Source organism: Apteryx mantelli, chromosome 13 (assembly GCF_036417845.1).
Source record: "Apteryx mantelli isolate bAptMan1 chromosome 13, bAptMan1.hap1, whole genome shotgun sequence".
Taxonomy (NCBI): domain Eukaryota; kingdom Metazoa; phylum Chordata; class Aves; order Apterygiformes; family Apterygidae; genus Apteryx; species Apteryx mantelli.
The window spans coordinates 20790371-20808314 of NC_089990.1; the positions used below are offsets into that span (position 1 = coordinate 20790371).

The 17944-nt window shown below is 42.2% G+C and overlaps 1 protein-coding gene across 3 annotated transcripts in view; it reads left to right on the forward strand.

Moving 5' to 3' along the window:
* The first annotated feature begins 2050 nt into the window (after nt 1–2050).
* The window catches only part of GAB3 (GRB2 associated binding protein 3), a 69708-nt gene continuing 53814 nt past the window's right edge, over nt 2051–17944 (forward strand). For all 3 annotated transcript variants that reach the window (XM_067304286.1, XM_067304287.1, XM_067304288.1), the window contains exon 1: nt 2051–2201. In XM_067304286.1, the coding sequence (XP_067160387.1) occupies nt 2130–2201 (72 nt within the window). In that variant the 5' untranslated portion in view covers nt 2051–2129. The remainder of the gene's footprint in view (nt 2202–17944) is intronic.

Consider the following 17944-nt stretch of genomic DNA (forward strand, 5'->3'; position numbering starts at 1 on the left):
AGCATTACAAAGCCTTGTTCAAATACCTAGTATTAAACATGTGAAGTTGTTAAAACTTCACTATGGATAAAGGTTATGTAGACCTGAATAAAAGTGGTAGTAGACTGTCTGGCTGGGAATTAAATAATATTGCAAGGCTGCATAAAAGTCACTTATTTTCAAACAAAAATTTAGAGAGGTCAGAGCACATTCAAAACAAACTTTATAGCGCTTCTGTTGTCTCGCATCTGCCATGACACAATTTTCATTCGTAGAAAGATTCTCTTAAAACTACTGATAACAGAGGACTGGTAACAGGAATGCTATGAATTGTGTACAGATTTACTTATATGCTTATGTAAATGTAGTATGTATCAAGCATATATTTATAAATTCTATACCATTTGTAGTGTATATTCTATTAAATACAATAAATGCATACTGCCACAACATTTTTGCTTTAATTCTTAAAAAAAGCAAGCATGGTTTCCTGTTCATCGGATTTCAGCAGTGATGCTGCAAGCCATTTCCAGCCCACCCTGCCGAAGCGCTCTGGCACAGATGTGAAGGATCCTGGGCAAGTGTTAACGTCTCTCCCAGACCTGCGGTCGCAGGTCACAGATTGGGCTCCACCAGGTGTGCACCGCCAGCGGTATGTGGGATTGCTTGAAAACTACTGGTAAAAACTGTTGAAGAATCATTGTATCCACTTTACATCTAAGTCAAGTTATAAGCAGTTTCTTAAAAATGAACATATAAATTCAAGTTTGTCCCATCTTTGAAAAGCCAGGTGTCAGTGCAGATGATCTCTCCTCTTATCTCTCCCTAATTTCCATCCTGAAGAGAAGCACTACCTCCAAGGGTATCAGCAGCTCTCTAAATACTCTGCAGTGAGATTCTTTAGTTATAACATTGGATTTCAACCTGTCTCCCTGAAGTAATTTCTGACTTGTTTCTAAAAAGACTGCAATGAAGTGACCAGGAATATCAAGTTTATTGCTAGTAAATGTAACGGGGAACCACACTGCCACTGAAAAACATTTAGATCTGCAAATGGAAAAAAGTTTGGAAATGCTGGACTAGGCTAACGATGGAAGCTGAAGTGGAGGTCTCCGTGCTAAGAGCACAGCAGTCCCTCAGACCAGGGCTGCAGCCGCTCCGCTAGCCTGGGCTGTGCCTCAGTCACCAGGCCAAAGCCCCTTTCTGCCCGCTGCGACCGTCCCTGCTTGGAGTACAGTCGCCTGCTGAAACAATATTTCACCTGCTGCCCATCCTGGCAGCTGCATTCAGGTCCGCTCGCAAAGCTCAGGCCTTGGGGTCCGAGCGCTGCAGGGTGGTGAAGTGCTGCCTGCCGAGGGCGGCCAGGCTCGGGGCAGGACAGAGACCCTCCGCACGCCTTCCCTGCCGGAGCCCGGGCCAGGGCCCGAGGGGAAGGAAAGCCCCAAACCTGGCTGCGGGCTCCCTCACCCTGGGGGCGGCGGGCAGCGGCGCCAGCGGCATCGCTGGGGCAGCGGCAGCAGAAGTCCCTGCGATGCCTGCGGCGGAAAACGCGAAGGGAAGGGAAGGGCAGGGCAGGGCAGGGCATCCCCCGGCCCATGCCTCGCTGCAGCGCCGGGGCGGCCGGGCAGCCCGCGGCGGCCGGGCTCCGGCGGGGCGGGCGGCGGCGGCGGCGGGGCAGCCCGGGGCGGAGCGGCCGCGCTGCGCCCGGGGCGGCGGCGGGGCCCGGCGGGCGATGCTGCGGGCGGCGGCGGGCCGGGGGCGGCGGCGGCGGCGGCGGCGGCGGCGGCGGCGGCGGCGGCGGCGGGGGGCCGGGACCGGGACCGGGAGCCGCCCGGCGGCGGCGGTGGCTGTGGCAGCCGCCGGCTCGGTGGCGGCGTGCCCCGGTGGCCCATCACGTGCTCGGTGTGTTGCATTGTGTTCGCGGCGGAGGGAGGGCTGGCCGTGTCAGTGATCAATGTCATGACTTCCTCCTCGGGCTGGAGCAGTATCAGAGCACAGCTGAAGGAAGCTGATTACTGCTGGTTTCAAATTGGCTGGGAACAATACACACGCACACACGCGCACACGCACACACACACACGCACACACACACACGCACACACAGCCCGCACCCTGGCTCCCGCGCCGCCGCTCCGCGCCGGGGGGGGAAGATGAGCTCAGGGGACGTCGTTTGCACTGGATGGCTCATTAAATCGCCCCCCGAGAAGAAACTCAAGAGATACGTAAGTGCGGAGACTCTACCGATATTTTTCTCTCTAAAGGGATTTCTGCATGTGCTCCGTGTCTTACTCTTCCTTTGCAACGTCTCGCGGGTTTCGGCTTCGCCTTGGACCAAAACAAAAAAGATTTACTAGTCCGTGCGCTTACTGAGCGTTTGAATTTTCATCAATATTCTTGTGCCTTTCGGAATTAACCTTTGCCAGCTCGTAAGATTATAATTCTTAAATTGTTATGCAACGCAGCTTATGTTAAAAACCACATTTCGGTTTCTGTTAATGTTGCCGTAACTAACAGTTTTGTAACAGAATTTCAGATGTATCTTTTCCAGGGAAGGGCAAGAACCTCCTAAAAAGCTAGTACTTTGAAATTGGAGGCTAAGCTTTGTTAAGATGCTGTGTAATTCCTATGACACTTGCTAATGCCAACATCTGCGATAGTTTTATTTGCCAATTTAATATGCTAGATGCATTTACTAGCAAATAGCTTTACTTTTTGCCTCTCGTAAAGAGGTGTTAGAAGGTGCCTTGCTATAAAGTTCCTGATAACGAAAAGGTAGCGGGGACGGATGAGAACAGCCGAGCACTGCATGCACGGAGAGCAGCAACTGCAGTGGTATAAAGGGGGCCCCTTGTTTCATTCTGTATCTGCCTGCCTGTTTTTCTACAAAAAAGGGTGTGTGTTACAAACATCGGAAACTGTATCACTGCAGGGCTGCAAGGAAGGCAATCCGGGTAGAAATAAATGACCCTTAAAAAAATTGCTTGGGACAGCATTACCACCGTAAGCCCATCGTGGGCCATTTTGCATACTCATTTGTGTTGATTCTTACTTAGGCAGGCTGGTATTGTTCACACTTTTGGAACTGGTAATGTTCATTTAAGTAGTGCACTTCCAACCTAACTCACCAAGAGCACTGCACTATACTAGAAGCATGCCACCATATGTGTCTATCACACACATGCCATATACATAGCTTACATCATTTGTCATGTTCACTTCTGTTTATCAGCATTTTTTGGACTGCTGATATTAGCTTTTTCTGGTAATATGAGGAATAACTGTCTTGTGAAGAATATAGTAGATATCATTTAGTAGTGTATTTTTATTTGTATTAAAAAATAGGAAAAAGGATAATTTACTGATGTTCAAATTTACTTTTAACTTACTCTGAGCCAGAGTTTCTTCTTTTAGATCATAGTATTGCATTGAAATGGCTGAGTATTTGCTTTCTTCGGTTAGCATTTTCTAATTTTAAAATAACCACTACGATCTGTCTCAAGGGAGCTGCATATAAATATGGATATCTAATTTTTGTTATATTTCATAACTGGCGTACTAATAGCACTGTATAGCAGGCACTAGACAATGTAAGAACCACTGATTCACCCAGCTGGTATCATTAGTAACTCTGTCAGTGAAGCTATTTTTGATGACTCAATATTCATAAAAGGGCAAAGTAGAGAAAACAGAATGTGATAAAGCTGGGATTTGAAAGCCCCCATTATGCAGTCAAGATAATAGTCACAACAGGGGCTCTGATCAGCTCAGAAGACTAGTTACAGTCTTCTGTGCTCAGATTTTGCAGTAAAAAACCTAGTGAAATTGGGTCTACGCTGTTCTTCAAACATCAGCCACTAGATTAGCAAGATCTCTGCAGATTAGTGTTTGTTTTCTGTTTAGTAGGATAAACTACTCCCTTGTCCGTAATAAAACAGAAAAAAATCTGCTCTAAGTACAGCAAAGGTTAATGTCCTTTCTCATATGACTGGGTACACAGGAGATGCTACAAACTGAATGGAAATTGTCCCTTACCTCCTGTAGGCTATTTTTCTCATTTGTACATAGTTTCACTACCATAGTAGCTTGTGCATCTTGTCACTGGGGTGGTAGATAGCACAAGTTGAACCACAGCGACTGCTTAAAAACAACATAGGCTTTAAAACAATGACTGTTTAAACTGACTTCAGTAGGTGTCAAGTGTCAACTGCTTACAACAGAATGGTGTTGGCTCCGCTTTTGAACAGACAACATACATAAATCCCAAAGATTTAAACTGCCCTTTGTGTTCAGTTGGCAAAACCTACAGTCTGAACTAAAGCTTTTAGGGAGCTTAAAATGTGGGTTTGATCCGCCTCCCAAAAGTGGGGTTTGGACTCCTCTTATGCTGGAGTACCTCAGTTGCCCTCGCTGGGTTGTCTCCCAGTTACGTTTTCCTGAGTTTAGCACCAGGCCTCTGTAGGATCTCTGTTTACACACAGACAAAGTCTTAATCCTGAATCTATTACAACCACTAAGAAAGTCCAATTTACTTCACTGGAACCTGTAGTTAAGAGACTAGACAAAATGATGAATTCAGGTTGTCATACTGTGAACTGTGCATAGACCCACCGAAGCCACTGAGAATATTTACAGAGTATAAAATTAAACAAATATGTATTTGCAAGATTGGAGCTTAAAGACCAAAATATACCCTAATTTATGCTTGTCCTCTGATGAAATCAATTAGGTCTTCTACACAAAAACAAAGTCAGAATTTGGCTCTAAGTAAGCAGAACATTATTTTCAAAACTTTGAAAAATGAAAAACAGGTGTTAGAGTTTAAATTTTTCCTGTAATGTCTTACAAAGCTGATGCTCTTAGTATTACTATTCTTAGAAGTGTCTTATCATTCCCTAACAAAGGGTGCTCTCTTACACATGCAGGAAACGAACATGAGATTAATTACCCAAGTGTAACTTTCTGTAAAAACAGAGCGCTTAATACTAAATGCAGAGAATTCATTAGAAAGCACAGGGAGCTTAACTTTAGCAGGGAAATCTTCTAATAGTGTTTTAATATCACGTACAATTCTTTTGCTTCTGCCTGATACTTAAAACATTAATCTAGCATGTCAGCCTATCTAAAGAGTCAATTGTGCAAGGAGTCTCCCAGGAGAGTATTTGGTGTTTGCTGCAGCTCTTTGTCCCCTAAGGCTCCCTGGCGAGCTGCGCTGCTCTCATTTCCCCACTTTGTCCCTTCGCAGCTTTTCTCCCTGGTTTGCTCTGTGTGGGGCTGCGAGGTAGAGGGGAATTTTCAAAGGTCTGGTCAGGGGAGCTGGATATGGGGGCGGGAGGGAGAGAGGAAGAAGCTGCTGATGAAAACTAGGAAGTAGTGGTGTTGTAGGTGAAGTCCATTGAATTCTATACTGAAAATGCTCTGTTCTGGGCACATCTTGACTCTCAGCCCCCACCAGGCCCTGCTGGAGTCCAGGAGATTTTTGTTACTGGTGTTAGTGGATTGGCAACAGCACAAACTGAAACACAGACAGTTCCATCTGAACATGAGAAAAAACTTCTTCACTGTGAGGGTGACAGAGCACTAGAACAGGTTGCCCGGAGAGGCTGTGGAATCTCCTTCTCTGGAGATATTCAAAACCTGCCTGGACGTGATCCTGTACAGTGTGCTCTAGGTGACCCTGCTTGAGCAGGGGGATTGGACTAGATGATCCTCAGAGGTCCCTTCTGACCTCAACCATCCTGTGATTCTGTGAGTACCAGCCTCTGCAGGAAATCAGATTGCATGGGAGAATCTGCTGCCATGAAATGAGCTTCTGGATTTGATGGGTTTCTCTGTGCCTTGTATTAACACTGAGTAAATCCACTGGGGATTTAGATTAGGCATTCAGAGCCTTGGGGGGAAAATGTTTATGTTTGTAAAAAACAGAAAATTAGAAGGACCAGGATGTTCACCTATACCAATTCTGTAATGCCTGCCTTGAACAGTAGGCTTTTTGGTACTCTTCATATTAGAAATATATCTAATCACTTGCTAATAATATTTGTTCTCTATTTATTGGGGGGCTGGGAGAATAGTTTCATGGCTTAGAGAACAAAGTGTTCAGTGCAAAAAGTCACTACTAGGGAAAAAAAGACATGGAAGCGGGTGCAGAGCTTGTCTAGTGAAATAGAAGACTAACACCACTGAGAACAGACTGTTCATATGCTGATAAGGAGACGGGGATGGGTTTTTAACAGGTATCTAATTTGAACCTGTCTTAGAATCACTGTCCCATAGTTTGTCACACCTGAGAAGAGTAGTAATGGCAGTTAATCAGCCCGCCTGCAGGCTCTGGTAGGTGACACTTCAGTATTTACTTATGGTTGGTGTTAAGCTATGTGCTTTGCAATAAAGGGTAAAAGGCAAAAAAAGGCAAAAGTAAAATACAGATGCCTGCCTGTTGTAAGTCAGTGCAGCTCCATTTAAGTCAGTGTTGCACAGCTGTACCCCAGCTGAAGATCTATTTTTAATCTTCAGTACTATACAAATTGATGAGGGAAGACCACTTGCTCAAAAAAGGCAAGTTTCCTGCTTTACTTGAGTGACTAGATTCTTCAAACATTACTGCAAATCAAAATTTCTTGTCAGCATCTTTCAAGCAAGAGTCCAAAATGGACCCCATGTTAGCAAATTTAGCCCTGCATTTCTTACCACACTTTTTGTTGGGGATTCTGTCAGCATTGGATTAGCTAATAGGCCAGCTTGAGTCTAATAATTTGCAACCATTCAGATTTTTAAGTTGAATTTAGGATCCATGCAGGGACTTGCGGTGTGTCTTTCAGCAAGATTCAGCAATTCAAGCCGAGTTTAAAAGGCTAGAGACTGCCATACCCCTATGTATGGAGTCACTGCTTCCACAGCAGTTGTGGCGAAACGAGGGGCATATCTGCTCCCAGCCACGGTGCTTCACGGTTGCCCAGTATGTTAACATAAACTGAAATCAGCAGTGCTGTAAATCAATATACCAGACAGCAGAAAGCTAAGAAAACATAGTGTCCACCTTTGCTGTCTCTACTTTAGGAGCAACAAGCTCCATCAGAAGGGCACAACAGTCAGTTGAAGACAGCAATCTCTAACTGCTCCGACTGATTTGCCAAACTGGGCCGCGGGCACCCTGAATGCCAGGCTTTTACAAGATAAGAGAATCTAAACGACTTCTCCATTTTTAGCTGAAGTTCTGGTATTTATCAGGAGAACAAACAGGAAGTTACTGGCCACTAAGAAGAAAAAGTAAAGTAGAATTATGGAAGAGTTTGCTCAAGTAATAGGAACAAGAGTGCCACAGCAGCTCTAAGGGTGGGTGGGATGCAGAACGGCTGCTCTGATCTCCTTGTGTTTGGCGAGTGTCAGCAGAGGACACCACCACCCCAGCCTAAAAAAAATCCCCAAGTACTGTGTGAAGTCAAGCACTTCTTCTGCTAGTTTGGGATTTGGGGGAATTTTACAAAAATAACTGCCTAAGAGAAGTCTGAATTTAATTTTTGTCCATAAGCCTGTTTATTTCCAAAAGTTTCCTATATAACCTGACTTCTCATGCTCTGTCCCCTCTGCATAGAAAGTCCACTTTTAATACCCTGGTGGAGTTAACATCCTCAACTTGCATTGAAGTAACTGAATTTATTTAACCAATTTATATGAGTTTTGTAACTCTAGTTTATAGGCTGGATGAGAATAAGAATACTGTGTGCTGGAGAAGAGCCTTTTAGCTGGCTGTAGTTGGGTGCTTTGTACCTAAGTTCTTCTTGCTCTTATTTTGTTTTAAAATACAACATATATTCTATGGAGTTTGTATTTTGAGGAAAAACTCCAATTACCCTTCAGAAAATAATGTAGCAGGTGAAGACTTCTGTAACAGAAGTGCCTGTGGAGCAGAGTACACACTCCCTTCTGCTGTAAATCCTGAACAAATTGATCTCACTGGTAAAATAACAACAAAGAATTTATTTTAGGAAGAGTTTCCATCATTAGAGTTAAACATTTGTAATTAGCTGAGTGTAAAGCAGACCGTTTTCCTCCATTTTAAGCACGTTTTGGTAGTTTAAATGCAATGTTTATTCTAATAAGATAGGCTGACTTCTAAGAAAAAAATAATTTCTAAAAACAGTGCTCTTCTTGGCAACCTGAGTATCAGAATGTTAAGCAGAATAATTTCCCTTGGACTGTTTATTTGGGTGGAGCCATAATAGCACTGAAGCCCCAATTTAATCTTTGACTACATGTTTTCAGTGCACAGGAATGTCCAGCTATTGGTTTCTACTCAAAACAGAAACCCAGGAGTTATCAGGTCTTTGCATTCAATAATAGAGACTTAAAAAAACATTCCAATTTGAAGTAGAGAAGGAAATGTTAACTTGAATGGTAATTAAGCTAGTGATGCAATCAAACTTATATTAGAGGAAAAAGCATTAAAAGTAGTACTTTGCTGAACTCTTTGTTGCTGCACATGAAAACTGTAATACGGATAAACACATTACTTCTACCAAAAATGCATTAAAACACTGTAACAGCAGTGTTTGTTTTGGTCATCTCTGAGCTCCTCTGTCACTTTGAAAGTGTATTATACCAAATTGGTATCTTTTAAGGGAAGGGGACAAATTTGTTCCTACCATGTTACTCAGTAGAGATATAATCATTTTATTTGCTTGCTTGTCTCTTCCATTTGAGTTGGAAATGAATTAGCAATGCAATAAGACAAGACAAAAAATGCTATGTTTGAAATGAAATTTGCATTTCAAAACAGTACATTCAGCCAGATAAAATAGAATTTCCTCTATATCTCATTTATTTGTTGAATAAAATGCAATATTTCAGCTTTCTATTATTTTCTGCTTTACAATATGCTTGACCTGTTTTGGTCTGTGTTGCATCAGGAAAAAAAAGCTAAATATGTAGCCATGCAAAGTTCAGTTTTATAAACTGCTGCATAATTATGTTCTTGACATTTGTTAAAATTTAAACAAAATTGGTGTCTAGCCATCACGGCAGAAAAGGACTCTCTTTCCCTTCTGGGGTTAACTCATTAATAGCTTTCTGCATTGTTAGAATGAGACAACTGTTCTTAAAGATTTCATTTTCCCCTTCCTCAGAACTAACTAATGCCACAAACCCCACCTGACCCCAACAGTCAAAACTACTCGGTAGCTTTCCGCAAAGCCCTTGAACAGTGCATTCCACTTCGCCAATATTCTTTGCTGTAGGGCATTTTATGGAAAGCCAGTAAAATGCCATTATTAGTGTGAATTTTAAGATTATTTAAATGAAGGTGTTAATTTAAATGGAACTTAGATTGACATCTGAAACTTTTTGACTCTTTCTTGACAATGAATTTTAAAAGTCAATAGTTTCTGTGAGCTCTGTTAGTGACAAATACTATTCATTCTGTGAATCCCAGTCTCAGTGACTGTGAGTTATGTGTTCATATTTCTGTTGGTCTGAATAATGGTCATAACTGGACCCTTTTTAGATTTGCAACTGTTGTAATCTGTGCAGAGTGCATAGTTTATGGACAATCTGTTTTTACATACCAGACTTGCAAACTATTTGTAGAAGTTCAAGGATTTTACAGTTGTGAGGCCATTTTTTCAAGCTGACATTAACTGGTCAGGCCAAGGAGAAACCAATAGTTCGGACCAATTGTGAACTATTTTTATACTTGCAGACTTTACAAACTGTGCAGCAAAGCCACTAAGTTTACAGAAGTATTGAGCTAATTAGTTGAGAAATCACAATTTATGAAGTCTGGAAAACCTGAACACGTATGCATGGTGTAAAAGAGGAGTTCCAAGATCTGTTGCAGATTCCCCGGAAAAGCCACTGGCGTTCAGAGGTGGCCGCACACTGCTATAATCTCTGTGAGATGAGAAAAAGCCTCTAAAGAGATGCTGGCTGAGATTACAGTGGCAGTAAAGAAATAGTTTCACAAAAAGTCATACAGTACTTCATGAAGCCCTTGCTATTATTGCAACTACTACGTCTGTGTTGTTTACTAATATTTACAGTGGAAGCTTTGCAATCTTAAGAAGTTTTAATTTTAGTAGGTCCAACATTTTGAACCCATCCTAATAAAATGATTGTTTGAGTTCTCACTGAGGCCCTGGGTTTAAAAATAAGAAGCACTTAAGTGGCTCAGGGAATTGCTTTTTTGAGATATTTAGGCCTGTTGCTCCCACTGAAATAAGGCTCACAAAATGTTTTCTCTAGGTATTTCTCTGACTCTAGGGGTGTCTTTACAGGGCTTCACTTGGCTAACTTTCCCTGGAAATCAGTGGGATTTGAAGTGTCAAATGACCGCTGAAAATGGGACAGTTTCTCCTACTTCATTTCAATTATTTTAAAAATGTTATTTCTGGACAGATAATTCTGACTTCATATCACCCTTGAGCTATGGATCATAAAATAACAGTAAACTGTTTTTGAAAAGTGAGGAGAAAACACCAAATAAATTCCGTTATTTCAGTGTCCTCCCCAAACTCCCACTTACCTCTCTGCTGAGCCTGAAAAATATTCAGGCTGAAGCATCGTTAAAACAAATGAACAAAAAGGTTAGGGGACGCTCCGCGTCGCATAACAAGAATAGTCTTCATGACAGCGTCACTACTTCGCACCCCCTGTGCATCTCTCTGGGTTGGGTTTGTGTAGAATGGAAGCCTGATAAAGCCTTGTAAAAGGAAAAAGAGAAGCATTTATTAATGTGTTAATAGACTGCAATGCTTAAGCAGTTTTCTTATGAAAAGCATGTTCTTTTTTTCTCTTCCTTTCTTTTTTCAAATTCACAACTGAAAGTACTGTTGCTATGTTACTGTAATAGTGTGTAGGCTGCTAAATAAATAGAGGGAGTTTAGTCCATGCCAGAAATAGAAAGCCAGGTCAGAGGTGACATTTGGGACATGTTGGGAAAAAAAAAGAATATATAATTATTTCTTTCCTTCCTATCATTCTCTTCAGTCTCATTAACCCCAGACTACTTAGAAGGAAATTACAAAAGAATTTTTGGACATGTGAGAGCACTAAAAATTAACACCTCTGGAGTTTCGCTCAATCTTTTGGTTTTGCTTTTTGCAAGATCAAATTTGCAAGGGCAACTGGTAAAAGCATGGTGCCTCACGCACTTCTGAACCGAAGAGCTGCTTCAAGGTGTCAGCAAGATAGGGAACTGTTGAAGCTGCACTCTGAAAAGGTGTGCTCAGAAGGCAAAACCTGACCGAGAGAATAGGCTTTGAGCAAATATACTCCTGGGAAGACAGAGGCAGGAAATTTGAATCCATTTTCTGATTTTCCTTTCTGGAATAGTTTGGCAGGTTACCAAGGACCAGATATACAAAAACGTGCACAGTCTCTTGTGCAAGTCTCCCTAGGTACCTGCTTGCCCCTTTAGCTGCCTAAACATCTTTGTAAACCTGGCCTGGGAAGGTGGGTGAGTTCCTCACTTACACAGCAGGGTCATTTTTGTCCCTCTCCTGGTGGCTGCATGCACTCGTCATGTGCACAACCCCGCACCGCGACCACGTGGTGTCACTTAGCTCCAGCCATGACTGAAATTCAGTCACTGGTGGGACCCGCGAGCCCTGTCCTCCCTCCATCTGTGTCCATGCTGGGAATTAGCACTGCAGCCTCACTGCGCATGGAGAACGGCTTCATTTCCAAAACGTTGTCGCAGACGCTGAACGCTTTGGGCTAGGTTCAGCCGGCCACCAAACCCACAGCCCGTGGCGGGTGCCACACGGAGCAGCTGGGCTGCGCCGAGGCCCCGCTGCTCCCGCTGGGCGCCAGCAGCCCGGCTCTGCCGAGAGCAGCTGCGATCTGTCCAGCCTTCTCACGCGTGGGAGGCAGGACGTGGAAATACGAATCCAGCTCGCTGCCCTCCCCTCTGATGCCTGACTTTTATGGAGTTGTCCTGGTCTAGCCAAAGCTGTGCATTCTTGATTTTAATCTTAATTACCTTGGATTATATCTATTTGAATGCTCATATTGGTTCAGACCTATTTTACATTGGAAGTTTGCTTCAGTAAATTGACAAGCGTAATGTAAGCTGGTATGCCCGTTTTAAACCAATATGAATACTCATATGTGAGTTAATTTGGCAGATTTTAAATTAATCTGGAAGAGTTTACCTTTATATATATGTATAAACATCACTGATGTGATACAATATGGGGCATCTAATTTCTTTATGAATCAGAGAAAAAGACCACAACCATAACCAAAAACAGTTTAGTGCATGCAACCCCATTAGAGATTCCTTTGCAATATTTTTATACTTCCACAAATCTTTTATTTTCCCTACAAACCAAAAATGTAACTATACCCTCTCCCCAGGAGACGACTGGATCTAAGGATGGAATCTGAGGCATTCCAGAAAATCCCACATTCACCCTAAAAATATATAGAGGAAAGCTAAATAAGGGGATACAACATGAGGCAATGACCCTAAGTACAGTTTTTCTTGCTCCTAAATTGCAGGGGGGCTAAAATTCTCTTTTTATCTGTTAAGACTTCTCTGAATGGAGGGCTGGAGTTTGAGAAGCTAGGGATATCTCCTAAAATGATGGATTTGAATAGTTGGTTTAATAAGAAAGTTCACTAATTTTCAGCCACAAGCCAGCCCATAGTGCCTTAGACCTCGAGACATGTCCGCAGAACGCGTGGGCTTCTGTGTCAGAAAATGAACAAGTAGTTTAGGATCCATCGGGTTTATTTATTTATTTACATCAGGAGCTTTTGCTGCTGCCGTGATTGGAGACATTTGTTTATTTTTCCAGCACAACCAGTATTCAACCTCGAACTGAAGGAGCAAGTGTTAGAGACTTTCTTGTACCTTGTAGAGTTCAAAACCTGGTTTGGGCTCTGTCACATCCTTTTACCCTTGCCAGAGATTGCATTTATCTCAGACTCTGAAGAGCAATTATTATGATTTATCTGTCTTTGGAGTGACCAAGATTTTACCAGGCATTTTCTACACAGAAATTTCCAGTGGGATAACTGAAACCTACAGCCTCTCCTTTCCAGGGCTTTGTTGCTCACCCTCCACAAATTGCGCAGTTTCAGCCACCACCAGCAGCGCTGTAAATGGAAAGGAGGATGAATTATACCCACTGTGGTTCTGTTATGTTATCCTCCTAAAGGACCTATTTGTCTTTCATTGTATTTCCAGATCCTTTGTGCTTGAAATGATCTTCCAAATTTTATAAATAAACTCTATTTCCTCACTGGTAAATTGAAACTGTTTATCCATTATAGTATTCCAAATGGTCCGTAATGAAGTTTGCCTGTCTTTTTGTTGGGGCTAACAGCTTGATTGTTAAACTGGAATGAAACGATGTCAAGGCAGAAGATGTCTCTCACGGCCAGGTTTCAGATATGCTATGGTTAACTAGGTGAGGATTAAGTCTGTATACGCTGCCACTTTAAATCCCAAAGGATTCTGCTTACCATGGGACTTACCTTGTCAGGTGTTCAGAGAGGCTTTAGCAAAACTTGTCATTCAAGAGCGGGTGCTGCCATTTCAGAAGGTGAAGAATCAGCCAGAACTTGCTTGAAGTGGTAGTTGTGCACTGTGTCCTTTCCAGAGCACCATGATATAAGACAGTCATAGAGAGGTACCCGAGTGATATGTCTCAGGAACATTTCCAGGCAAATGATTTGCATGTATTTTAGCAACCTGAGCTATGTGAAGTTTTAAACTGTGGAAGACCTAATTCTTATATATTCAGAACTTACTGTGCACCCACAGACAAGTTTCAGTTTGACTAGTTCCTCAGGTTTACTGGATTTGGAAATGGAACTGGGATCTCTGTATGAGCATATGATTTTAGTTCAGACGTTGGAGGTTTTTGAAGAAAGCAAGTGTTTTATATGCCATCTATGCTTAAGGGTAAAAAATAAGGAGTGGAGGAAAGCAAACTTAGATATAAGATCTCATCATGACACACAGGATCATTTTGTTGTGGGACAACTGATCACTTCTAGCTTGTATTTAGGGTTGCTGCCATCAAGATGCCTGCTCTGGTTGGGACAGTGATCATGCAGAATCACTCCAGATCTAGTTTATGGTATCACTTCAGGGCAGGATCTTCATGGTTCCTTGCTGGGACTGATGAGGAAAAGGTGTGTGACCTCACACAGCAACAGCAGCAAATAAGTATGGTGATATGGTGATGTAGTACCATCAAGTCTGTGCTATCAAGCAGAAAACTTTTCCTTTGCAAAACAAAATGTAGTCATAACTGATAGCAAGGCCAGGTAAACTTGGCATTGCCTTTAATAAGCTGGTGGAATGGGACAGGTGTACAATCAAACTGAAGGGTTAAAGTTTAGATCTACAGCTTTAATTTATATTTACCAGTTTGCAAAAACCTGTCTGAAACATCTTTTTGTCCTCCCTGAAAGGATTTCAGATATAAAGTACTTAGACGCATCAGAAAAAATATCTTGAAATAGAAATGGCACCTCATGTTCTCTAGTAATATAGGATTTTAAGAAGAAACCAGAAGCCATAAAATGTAACAGTCTCAAATTCTAGCTTACTATGACACTATTTATGGGCAACATTTAAATAATCATCTGAGCTGTTTCCCCCATGTATTCCTTACAACTAACTTATGATTGGTGATATCTTGTCTTCATTAAACACTGAACTTGAATATGAGAATTGAGCTTCAGGCTTTTCTCTGTTCAGTATGAATGTGGACCAAGCACAGAGTCACGTTCCTCAACAACAAGGAGATGGGGGGAAAAGAGCAGAGAGGAAGGGAATCGCCTGTCCTGCTGCTATCAGAGCTCCTGGTAGCTCCAGTGTAACTGAGAGATGTGGTGCGTGATATGGGAATTGCAGCATTTACCTGCTCGTAATTGGAAACTGAGGACAACAAATGTATAATAACATGTTAAAAAGCACAGTTTCACTTTATTTTATGTAATATCTTTCATGCAAAACCTATCTGCCCAAAGGCATGAGAGCCAGACAGAATTAGGGTGAAAAATAAAAGCAGAGTTGCAGAGAAATTGATAACCTCTTAAAAGAATGAACTGTCACTGAAAAATCTCACTTTCTATTTGAGAGATAAAAATCTATGCATGGTGCAGCCATTTTTGCTTTGCATGGTCTAAGATTTGCATGACTCACAGCCAGCAGTGTGCTGAGGACCTAGAAATACATAATACAAAAGCACATGCTGGCTGCTGGCTAGGGAATTCCCATAGTGTCTTTGAAATGATGATTTTGCTCGATGGGGCAACACAAGGTGTGCGAGGCATATGCACGTAATGTTTGTCCCCTACATGAGGTTATTAATCTAAAGAGTGAGAGACAGTGTGAAGGCTGCTAAACACCTACTGTTGTAGCAGTCAGTCCTAGCTGGTGAGAAGGGTGATGTAATGGATCAAGCAGGCAGGAGAAAGTTTTCGAAAGGGGGTGTAAAATTTGAAAGACTGCATGTAGGAATAAAGAGTCATATTCCTAATTCCAGGATGCGGGCAGCTCAGCAGATGGCCTAGCAGATGAGTTGCTATGTACCAGAATACTGCGTGAGAACGGGAGTGTCGACAGGGAGACTTCATGCAGAAACATATCCCTGCCCAGTGAGTGGTATGGGGTAAAATCAGATGCCATGGTCCCTACCCCAGCTGGTCCTTCTTTCCCCCACCAAGGTGCTTTGTTTACCTGCACACTGAGCTTTCCATGAGAGTATTTTGTTTGGTGTTCTGCTTTACAGCAATTTCCCCCCCCCCCCATGCTTCGCCCTCCCTCTCCAAAGTGAAAGCCATCCCCAGAAGTGTAGGTCCTTGTCTGTTACGCTAATACCTATGTTACCTCTCTAACCACTTGCCCTGTCCTACACTGCAGGTCTCAGGCTGGAAGCTGGTGTGTCGCTTGAGGTAGAAAACGTCTTGCTTTGGGGAATTGCCTCACTGGAATGTTTTAGGCTTATTTCCTACAATTCCAGCTCCTCCAGCAGTGGAATCCAGTGGCCCCAGAGATTTCATGTGTGTTCTGGGTCACCTGCATCTTCCCTAGTAACTGTAGTCCTTCCAGATATTTAGGGAAGAAGCTGGCCACTTCAGAAAATCTCTCAAAATCAGTTCTTTGCCTAAGAACTGACGTGTTTGCATCTTTCATCTTTCACTGCTTATGGTTTATGTGACTTTTGGGCTCCATTTGCAGATCATCTGTGCAATTATAGCTAAATTCTGGAAAAAGCATCTTTACCACTAAGAGCTTAGAGTAGCCATTGCCATGTCACAGTCACATTGCACTGCTTCTCAGTATCAATGGTGTTAGGAGCTTACATAAAGCTATATTTTTTTGATTTTCTAACAAAGCTCTGTTAATCCAGATCAAAATATTCATATGGGAAACTCCAATAATCCAAACTTTGTGATGCAGCAAAAGTCTGTCTCACTAACCGGTTCATAAGTAACATTGATTAAGTGACTGTTACTAAGCTGTTTCAAGAAGCTCCATTTCCAATGCCATCTACAGGAAAACTATATAGGTGTCGACTAATGCATGAATGTAAATCACTATAATTACGCTGATAAGCACCTTGCTCAGATGTTGTTGGGTTGAGACTGGCACCTTTTTCATTTAAGTTAAACCACTTCCAAAGCAATGTAAATTAACTCGGGAAAAATGTTCTTTTTTCCAGCATCAGAGGGTTCCCATGCCATAGTTATGTTACAAGATACATGGCAGCTCAACTATGCTAGTAAAACTGCAGATAAGCCCTTCGATCCAAACAATAATGACACAGGCAGTGATAATCCCTGCTTTCCCACACACCATCCTGTCAAAATGGCTTTTAATATCTTGTAATCTTAAGAGCGTAGTTCAGTTTTCGTGGCTCCTTAGCCCTGGGTGTATTTGCTTGGATTTCCAACAAAGAGATTCTTTAATCCCTCCTATTTTTTTATGGTCCACTGGAGCCTGCATGAGGACTACCAAACTCCTGGAGCTCATCCCAGGATCGACTGTCATTTCCATTCAGGCTTGGCCAGTCACTGGGCTGACACTAATTTAGTGAGCCCCCACTGAAGGCAGCTTGGGCCAGGTGGTACGTGAATACATGATTGGGGCTATTTGATTGTTGAACTGCTAAAATGACTTTAGCAAGGAGGATGTTATGTTCTAGAGCTTCCTGGGAAAATGCTTTTCCAGAGAATTTGTATGCCAAAATAATGATATTTCATAATTAAATTCTGCATGTACGGTAGTCTAACAACAAAAAAATCCAGTTCTATATTCGCTGTTTGTAAAATAATACTCTCCAAACTGTCTTTCAGCTTAAGGGCTGTGACTCAAAGTGGAAGGTTTTATGTTAGTAAAGGAAAAAGTAAACATCATCGTCTGTCTTACTGTAAGAAAGCAGAAGGATTTTAAAAACTATGTTACTTTGGCTCACATTTATTCCAAATAAAATGAATTTTTGGGGCATCATACATGCTCACAGTAAAACAGTTAAATAGGAAATAGTGAAATCCATCATGATTTTTACATAACTCTTTCTTTCATAACATACTTGTGAAATGGAATAGTCAGAATGCAATAATCTGACCATGTTTTTTTCCACAGCTTGAAGCATTAGTGGCCATCTGGAAAAGTACGTGGTTAGGTTCATTCAGTAAATAGACTTAGCAAAAAAATCACCTCTAAGGAAATGAAAATTTGTTTTATTTGCTTGGGTAAGTTGACTCTTGCTAGGAAGAAACATAATGAGGCAAAAAAAAAATCTTGCTTGTCATCACTCTTACATGGCAACGGTATCAGCCTGCACAAGCAGGTTCAATACCGCTCTCCAACCCAGGGAGCACCTGGCCAACTCGTCTAGGGGCTCTCCTTACATGAGAACAGAGGGAGCCTAATATGCTTCAGGAAAAGACACTGGAGAGGTCTTCAGAGCAGAAAACAGAAATGCTCAAATGCTGAAAAAACAGT